Source organism: Macaca fascicularis, chromosome 10 (genome assembly GCF_037993035.2).
Source record: "Macaca fascicularis isolate 582-1 chromosome 10, T2T-MFA8v1.1".
NCBI classification, from domain to species: Eukaryota; Metazoa; Chordata; class Mammalia; order Primates; family Cercopithecidae; genus Macaca; species Macaca fascicularis.
In genome coordinates, this window is record NC_088384.1 from 10,868,446 (window position 1) to 10,877,814 (window position 9,369).

The 9,369-nt window shown below is 41.8% G+C and overlaps 1 protein-coding gene across 5 annotated transcripts in view; it reads left to right on the plus strand.

Annotated features, from left to right (window-relative positions):
- The window catches only part of SLC25A17 (solute carrier family 25 member 17), a 55,585-nt gene extending 48,552 nt beyond the window's left edge, over positions 1-7,033 (plus strand). For all 5 annotated transcript variants that reach the window (XM_005567180.5, XM_065522094.2, XM_065522093.2 and 2 more), the window contains one exon: positions 3,684-7,033. In XM_005567180.5, the coding sequence (XP_005567237.3) occupies positions 3,684-3,831 (148 nt within the window). In that variant the 3' untranslated portion in view covers positions 3,832-7,033. The remainder of the gene's footprint in view (positions 1-3,683) is intronic.
- The last annotated feature ends 2,336 nt before the right edge of the window (positions 7,034-9,369 follow it).

The window sequence follows — 9,369 nt, forward strand, 5'->3', positions numbered from 1 at the left end:
TGAGATCCGGCCACCGCACTCCAGCCTGGGCGACAGAGCGAGACTCCGTCTCAAAAAAAAAAAAAAAAAAAACCACAAATATACAGAACTCCTTCAGAAAGAGAACCCTTCTATACTCCAGTCACCCTGAGTGGTGCTTTCATCAGTGGCATATCCTATGACCCCTCTTAGCAATGTAACATCTGCCTATAGAATAGGAGTACTGGAGAAGGGAGGGGGCAGTGGAAAAAGTAATAATAGTGATGATGATGATGATGGTAAGAGTAGCTAACATTTTCATTGGATTGCTGTGTGGCAGACACTGAGCTAGAGGCTACACGTAGGTAATCGCAATCCTAACAGTAGCTCTGTGAGTTAAGAACTATTGCCATTTCCTGTTTCATTTAAAGAAACTGACACTTAGTGAAGTCAGGTATGTCAGGGACCTCCTTTGAAGCAGAAGCTCTTATAACTTTATTAGTGTTCCTAGATACAAGATATTTTGAAAATAAATTTGTTATTAAAATAAAATGTGCAGCTGGGCACAGTGGCTCATGCCTGTAATCCCAACACTTTGTGACGCTGAGACAGGAGGATGACTTGAGGCCAGGAGTTCAAGACCAGCCTGGGCAAAGTAGTGAGATCCTGTCTCTACAAAAAATATTTACAAAATTAGCCAAGCATGTGGCACACATGTGTAATCACAGCTACACATGAGGCTGAGGCAGGAGATTCACTTGAGCCCGACAGATCGAGGCTATGCTGGGTTATGATGGCACCACTGTACTCCAGCCTGGGCTATAGAGGCAAGACCTTGCCTCAAAAAAAAAAAAAAAAAAAAGAACATTTAAGGGACTAAACGATAAAATTAGGCTGGCATGGTGGCACACATCTATAATCCCAGCACTTTGGGAGTCCGAGGCAGGCAGATTGCTTTAACTCAGGAGTTTGATAACAGCCTGGACAACATAGTGAGACCCTGTCTCAACACAAATATAAAATTAGCTAGGCGTGCTGGTGCGTACCTGTAGTCCCAGCTGCCCAGGAGGCTGAGGTGGAAGGATTGCTGGAACCCAGGAGGTTGAGGCTGCAGTGAATCGTGATTGTGCCACTGCACTCTAGCCTGAGCAGCAGAGTGAGACCTTCTATCAAAAAATAAAATACAATAAAAGACAAAGAATAGGTATAAAGTAAAAAATAAATACTTACTATATCAAGTATTGGGAGGGATGTTGGAGCAGCCAGAACTTACTTTCTTTTTTTTTTGAGACAGAGTCTCGCTCTGTCACCCAGGCTGGAGTGCAGTGGCTCGATCTCGGCTCACTGCAAGCTCCGCCTCCCGGGTTCACGCCATTCTCCTGCCTCAGCCTCCCGAGTAGCTGGGACTACAGGCGCCTACAACCGCACCCGGCTAATTTTTTGTATTTTTAGTAGAGACGGGGTTTCACCGTGGTCTCAATCTCCTGACCTTGTGATCCGCCCGCCTCGGCCTCCCAAAGTGCTGGGATTACAGGCGTGAGCCACCGCGCCCGGCCACAGAACTTACTTTCTCATGCTCCTGGTGGGAATATAGAATGGTACAGCTGCTTTGGAAGGCAATTTGGCATTTTCTTTAAAAAATTTATATGTACCACACCTATTATAGGACCCAGCCATCCACTTCAGGGTATTTACCCAAGAGAAATGAAAGCATATGTCTACACAAAAGTTTGTATACAGATGTTATTAATGGCTTTTTTTTTTTTTATTTTTTAATTTTTGATTTTTGTGGGTACATAGCAGGTGTATATTTTTGAGGTACGTGAGATGTTTTGATACTGGCATGCAAAGCATAATAATCACATCATGGAAAATGGGGTATCTATCCTCTCAAACATTTATTCTTTTTGTTACAAACCGTCCTATTATATTCTTTTAGTTATTTTTAAATGTACAATTAAATTATTATTGACTCTAGTCACCTGTTGTGCTAGCAAATACAAGGTCTTATTCAAACTCTCTATTTTTGTACTCATTAACCATCCCCGCCTTCCGCGTGACACTACTCTTCCCAGTAGTCTCTGGGAACCATCCTTCTACTCTTTATCTCCATGAGTTCAATTGTTTTGATTTTTAGGTCCCACAAATAAGTGAGAACATGCGATATTTGTCTTTCTGTGCCTGGTTTGTTTCACTTAGCAGAATGACCTCCAGTTCCATCCATGTTGTTACAAATGACAAGCTCTCATTCTTTTTGACGGCCGAATAGTACTGCATTTTATATAAGTACCACATTTTCTTTATCCATTTATCTGTTGATGGACATGTAGATTGCTTCCAAATTTACGACATTATTTGTAAGAACCAAAATCTGTGGCTGGGTGCGGTGGCTCACACCTGTAATCCCAGCACTTTGGGAGGCTGAGGCGAGCAGATCACGAGGTCAGGAGATCAAGACCATCCTGGCTAACATGATGAAACCCCGTCTCCAGTAAAAATACAAAAAAAAGGCCGGGCGCGGTGGCTCACGCCTGTAATCCCAGAACTTTGGGAGGCCGAGATGGGTGGATCACAAGGTCAGGAGATTGAGACCATCCTGGCTAACGTGGTGAAACCCGTCTCTACTAAAAATACAAAAAATTAGCCAGGCGTGGTAGTGGGCGCCTGTAGTCCCAGCTACTTGGGAGGCTGAGGCAGGAGAATGATGTGAACCCGGGAGGCGGAGCTTGCAGTGAGCGCAGATCACACCACTGCACTCCAGCCTGGGCGATAGAGCGAAACTCCGTCTCATAAAAATAAATAAATAAAAATAAATTAGCCAGGCGTGGTGGCGCATGCCTTTAGTCCCAGCTACTCGGGAGGCTGAGGCAGGAGAATGGCTTGAACCCAGGAGATGGAGGTTGCAGTGAGCCAAGATCTCGCCACTGCACTCCAGCCTGGGTGACTGGCATCCTCCTCTTCCTCATCTGGGAGCTTGTGAGAAATGCACATTCTTGGGCTGGGTGCAATGGCTCACGCCTGTAATCCCAACACTCTGGGAGGCTGAGGCTTGGAGGATCACGTGAACGTAGGAGTCGGAGACCAGCATGGGCAACATAGTGAGACCCTGTCTCTAGTAAAAAGAAGAAATGCAAATTCTTGAATTTCATCCCAAACTTAGTCAATCAGAAACTCTGGGAATTGACCCAGCGATGTATGTTTTAAGAAGCCTTTCAGGTGATTTGGATGCCTGCTAAATTTGAAAACCACCGAGTGAGAGGATGAAATGTATGGGAAGTTTGAGAATCAGGTAGCTTTTCATTTTTCTCTTTCGTTATATTGAGCTGAAATGATCTAAACATATTGGTAGCTGTCCTGCCATTTAGGGACTAAGTTGAAATAACTGAATTAGCATTAAAGTGAAGATCCAGAAGTTCTTAGTTAGATCACAGATTTTGCCATTAAGATGGTTTCAGGAGGTTTCAGGATCTGCATCCTCAGTGGGATACTGTCAACATTCTGCTAATTAATGGTGACTATAAAGACAAAGTATTAGTGGTTCATGAATACTAAACTTTCATCAGTCCCCAAATACCTTTAAAGGTAAGAAGTACTTTGACAGCAGAAGTCTGTGTTGAATCTAAAACCTCCACTGCTTGTTCTCATCAAAGTGCTGTAGCTATCTAGGCAGCATGTTCTCTGATGCAGGAGCTGACTTCTGTTTTTTCAAACCTCTTTCCCTTTAGGCGTTTTGGAATACTGGGACTCTACAAAGGCCTGGAAGCCAAACTGCTGCAGACAGTCCTCACTGCTGCTCTCATGTTCCTTGTTTATGAGAAACTGACAGCTGCCACCTTCACAGTTATGGGGCTAAAGCGTGCACACACACACTGAGATGCCTTCCCATGAAAAATTCCGAAGATGCTCAAGAGGGAGGTTTCCTCGTGAGTGAAGAGAAATGATTCTCCTTTGACTCTGGCTCCTCCCACCACAAATGTTACCCTCTTTGGCTTGAAAAGCATCCAAGGGTGTACAGGGAGTATGGCAAACTGGACCTGTTGTCACCTTAATTGTCATGCTAACTGGTGGCAGTTGGACTAATATGAAAAAAACATTGTTGAAAACCTAAAAATGAAAGTTTGTGAGTGTTTATTGGTTTTCTTAAGAGAAATGGACTATTTTGCTCTCATGTGTAATATTTTCTATTTAAATTTTTCTTAAATATACCAGCTGTTTTCTTTCCCTGAACTCCCCCAGGTTCTAGGACAAATTTAATAACGTGTAATTCTCCTCAAATACTTTTGTATGTCTCAGTGTTGGCGTTTTCCTCCCTAAAACTAACATTAAGGCTGTGCCACGGGCATGACTTGATTTTTGTTGGGCTTTTGTTTTCCTGCTTAAGGAGAGGTGTCTTTTTAGGATATGAGTGATTTATTTTGCGAAATGAAAATTGTTCATCCAAAACGATTCTCTTATAAACTATTGGTAAATGTCACTTATTCATTAGTGTTTGACATAATTTTTAGAATATTTATTTTGAATCAATACTTTCATTATGAAAGACTTGAAGTTTTGTGTCCATCCTTGCAAGCCCTGGTCAGTCAAGTCCCAATAAATGGTCAGCACAAAAAAGATACTCTTGAAAATTGCTCTTCATTAAGGTATTACGTTGAGTTTGCAACCAGATGGGAAAAATCACAAAAATGAGAAGAGGGGGAGCAGGTATCTTGTTGAGGTCTGGAATATTATCTCCCGTTATAAACTTGGTGTAGGCTGTATATTTTGAAAATAAACATCTGGTTGAGGTTATTTCATTTGGAAACCTTCCTTAGAGTCCTATTGCTCAGTGTAGTCCATCAGACAATGACACTGCCACAAGCTTGCTGGGCATGCAACCCAGAGTTTCTGAATCCTGCTCCGTATTTTAACATCCCTGGGGGATTCTTAGCCACATTAAAGGTCCAGAGACCATAGGACCCCCTGACCCACCAGAAGTGATTGGTTTCAATTATGGACATCAAGATAAAGATTTTTCTCAAACGAAAGAGATTAATGTATTCAAACAACCTCTGAAAAATCTAGGAGTCCTATGTCATCTTTTGCTTTCTACTCACAGCACGTTGTTTAGGTGGTAGGGCTTTTATTATGTGACTAGGAGTGGATTTAGATATCTCGACCCACTCAAGAAGCAAATTTTCTTGACATTAGTAGAGCAGTTCTTTGGATTTCTGTGACTTCGTGTTTGTCCCTATAACAAAATGGCAGGTTTTTGATTTATAAGTCCATGATTCAGTCAGAGAGAGTAATAATGAAATACTTCATTCTTTAGGATTTAATTCAATTTTGAGACTGGAAATTTCCTTCTCTAATTTCCTCTTTAGTCCCTGTGGTAATTTCAAAGTATATGATTGTTAAAGATCATCGTATTGTTCTAGCAAACAAAAATTAGCAGGAGCTAATAATCTGGGAAGAGGACTGAACATTCATCCCCTATTTAAGTCAGAGAATTGAAGACAGAATTGTTTTTACTACTTTTTAATTTTACTTTAAGGTTTTTATGTGCCTGTGGCAGACCTTGAGTGGGAAGTACAACATTATTTTGATTTCTGAATAGGAGAAGAATGATCATAAAGGTGCCGTGTGTGTTTTCATTATTGTTTTAATTATGCTGTTCCCTTTGGAACTTGAATTTTGAGCTCAGAATACTGCAAGTTGGTCTGTTAGGATAATTTCCAATTCAAATTATATAGCTCTATTAGCTATTTATGATGTGAGAATGTGTTTGATGCTTCTCTTTTTCTGATTTTATGAGGAAACAATTTAACATTGAGTTATGTTCCTTATGGAAATTCAACTCACCAGTTGAAACTAGTTAGTAACCCACCTAGTTTTGTAACCATAAGTTGTTTGAGAAAACTGAAGAGCTGAAGTCTGTACTAGGGAAAAGGGAATTTTTTATTTTTGATACTTTGTGCAGTTTCTCTAGAATATGAGAATTAAGAACCTTAGGGATTGTATTAGTGTCACCGCAGTAGAAAATTGAATTTCTGTAAGTATTTAATGTGTGTTTTGAAGCGGGCACTGTCATATTTCTACCCTTGTCTGTTCTACAGTTAAGTAAGAAATGCAGAAATAGATCTGTCATAAGAACATATTCAATGGGAGTTAGAAATCTTGGGTTTTATTCCCATCTCTGTTGCTGACTAGCATTTTACGCCATCTCTTTGTAATTTGCTGTTTGATAAGTGGAGATAATACTCTCCACTTCAGAGGACGTTTGAGAGCTAATGATGTCAGCCAAATCCCTTGGTGACTGTGGAATAGGGAAGATCTGAGTGAAACTTTAGACAGTACCTAGATTTATATAGCAATTTCCCTTTTGAAAGCTTATATACTTTCTCATTTTATAATCCTAATATTTCTGTGAAATAGGTAGGGACAAGTAACAATATCCCCATTTAACTAGCAAGGAAATTGAGAGAAAACTATCAAACGACTTGCCTCTTTAGAAGCAGGACTAGAGTTTGAGTTTCCTGCAATCTAGTGTAATGATTAAGAGAATGGGTTCTGGAATTAGATAGACCTAGGTGCAAACTTGTCCTACTCCTTACCAGCTGTGGGAACTAAGCAGTTACTGAGCTTTTATGAAACTTGGTTTCTTCAACTATGAAATGGAGATCTTGATAAACCTACCTCATAGGGTGATTGTGAGGATTAAATGAGATCATATACGTAAGTTGCTTAGCACAGGGCTTGCCACATGAGAGGAGCTAGATAAATGTTGGTGACAACTATTATGATATCATTGTTACTGGTTAGGGATATGGCTATTTGAATAGATGTATCTGTGGTTTAGTGGAAGGCACTCTGGATTTTGAGCCAGATCTGGTTCCAGTTTTCATTCCGTCACTTTGTTAGCATTTGCAGCTACAGACAAATCACTTGACCTTTTGAGCTTCCGGGTCTTCATCTGTCAGGTAGAAATGATGACCTCTCAAAGCCGTTGTGATGATTAACAGCTGTAGATACGGGAGAGCATCTGGCACGGTACAGGGCATATCTATGTGCTTAATAAAAGCTGTTTGAACCAAGCAAATGAACTAGGTTTTGCTTTGGGGCAGCTTTTCCACTTTCTGTTTGTTTTAATTGTGAACATTTCTTTTTTGGGAACTTTCCTTTGTTGTATCTTCTCAAAAAAAGCCAAATCCAGTAATTCTATATTTTATTTAGTAGTCAAGTTTCCCAGACACTTATCAGTTAATCAGTAAAACATGAGCTGGTTTAATGGCAGCGTCACTGACTGAGCTAGTGACTCACCTTGGCTCTTTTGAAAAGCTAAAGAATGGTGACTTGCGGAGCCAAAAGCCCTTCTCTGGGCAAGTGAATTAATTACTTGCCTGACAGTGTGGAATGTCACCAGAATACCCAACATACACAAAGCCTCATTTGTAGGATATTTATGTGTGCACTAAAAGTGGCTGATTGAGGCCAGGCACCAGGGCTCACACCTGTAATCCCAACACTTTGGGAGGCCAAGGCAGGAGGATCACTTGAGTCCAGGACTTCGAGACCAGCCTGGGCAACATAGTAAGACCCCGTCTCAATTGCTTTAAAAAAAAAAAAATCAGCTGGGCACCACAGTTCATGCCTGTAGTCCTAGCTTCTTGGAAGGCTGAGGTGAGAAGATCGCTTGAGCCCAGGAGGCAGAGGTTGCAGTGAACTGTGGTCGCACCACAGCACTCCAGCCTGGGTGACAGAGCAAGAGCCTTTACCCCGCACCCCCCACCCACCACAAAAAAGTGACTGATTGAGAACCTGATTGTTTTGTTTTGTTTTGTTTTGTTTTTTGAGACGGAGTCTCCCTCTGTCACCAGGCTGGAGTGCAGTGGCGCAATCTCAGTTCACTGCAAGCTCCGCCTCCCAGGTTCACGCCATTTTCCTGCCTCAGCCTCCCGAGTAGCTGGGACAACAGGTGCCTGCCACTACGCCCGGCTGATTTTTTTTTTTTTTTTTTTCAATTTTTAGTAGAGACGGGGTTTCACCATGTTAGCCAGGATGGTCTCGATCTCCTGACCTCATGATCCGCTCGCCTCGGCCTCCCAAAGTGCTGGGATTACAGGTGTGAGCCACCAAGCCCGGCCTGTTTTGTTTTGTTTCGTTTTGTTTGTTTTGTTTTGCCTTCACAGGAGCAGTGGGAGGGCTTTATTACTATGTAAATTGAAGGTTAGTGCTGATCTTTCTGGGACATACTTGTTGCCCCTGAAAAGTGCATTCAGTGGGCTTAATGAGCAAAAAAAAAGTTTTCTAGAGGCTAAGTGGGAGAAGAAGGAAAACTACTAAAGACAGAGTGAAAAAGAAATTAGGAGATGGTATGAGAGTCAAGGAAAGGGAGAGACCAGTGCCTACCACAACACTCAAAGAGATGTTCAAAAAATGTGTGGCAGGTACATACTGGACAGTGAACTGTGGGACCCAGCAAATGGGGTTCAGTCTGTAATGACATTGAAAAGGAAGGAGAAATCTGTTTGAAACTAGTTATAGAGCATGAGAGTGGGTCCTGAAACTTCCATGCAAGAAACTGAATGCCCACTAAATGCTAGTTACAATTAATTTATATACATCTTGATATCCTTGTAACAACTCCAGCGTATGGAGTTTATTTCCATTAACAGATGAAGTAGTTGAAGCTTAAAGGGTAATTTATCTACAGTCACACGTGTCATGAATAGGGGTAGGGATTCCTAGTTGAGGCTGACTTTTTACCCTGCCATGCTACATTCTTCAGATGTCCTTAAAAGTAAGCCATCTAGACCGGGCGCCGTGGCGCACGCCTGTAATCCCAGCACTTTGGGAGGCCAAGGCGGGCAGATCACCTGAGGTCAGGAGTTCAAGACCAGCCTAACCAACATGGTGAAACCCTGTCTATACTAAAAATACAAAAATTAGCTGGGTGTGGTGGTGGGCGTCTGTAATCCCAGCAACTTGGGAGGCTGAGGCAGCAGAATCGCTTGAACCCAGGAGGTGGAGGTTGCAGTGAGCCGAGATCATGCCACTGCACTTCAGCGTGGATGACAGAGCAAGACTCCATCCCCCACAAAAAAAAGTAACCTTCGTTTATTTCTTTGCTTTAATTGGAGTCACCAAAATGATCTACCCTAAGGGCACTGCTTATGTAATCGTGTCACGTGCACCTCATTCTTGTTTTGCTTTGGTTTCTGTAGAACCCACTGGCAAACTGGATGGCCAGTCAAGTAGGTGGTTCCCTGTGTGGGTATCATATGGAGGACCTTCTTAAATTGCAAATTCCTCTTCTAAGAATAATGTTATATTCATTTAAGAAATCATTTTTGATTGTCTGCCATATCCAAACACTATGCAAATTGCTGGGATTATACAGATGAATAATAGTCTCTGCCCTCATGTATCTCATTG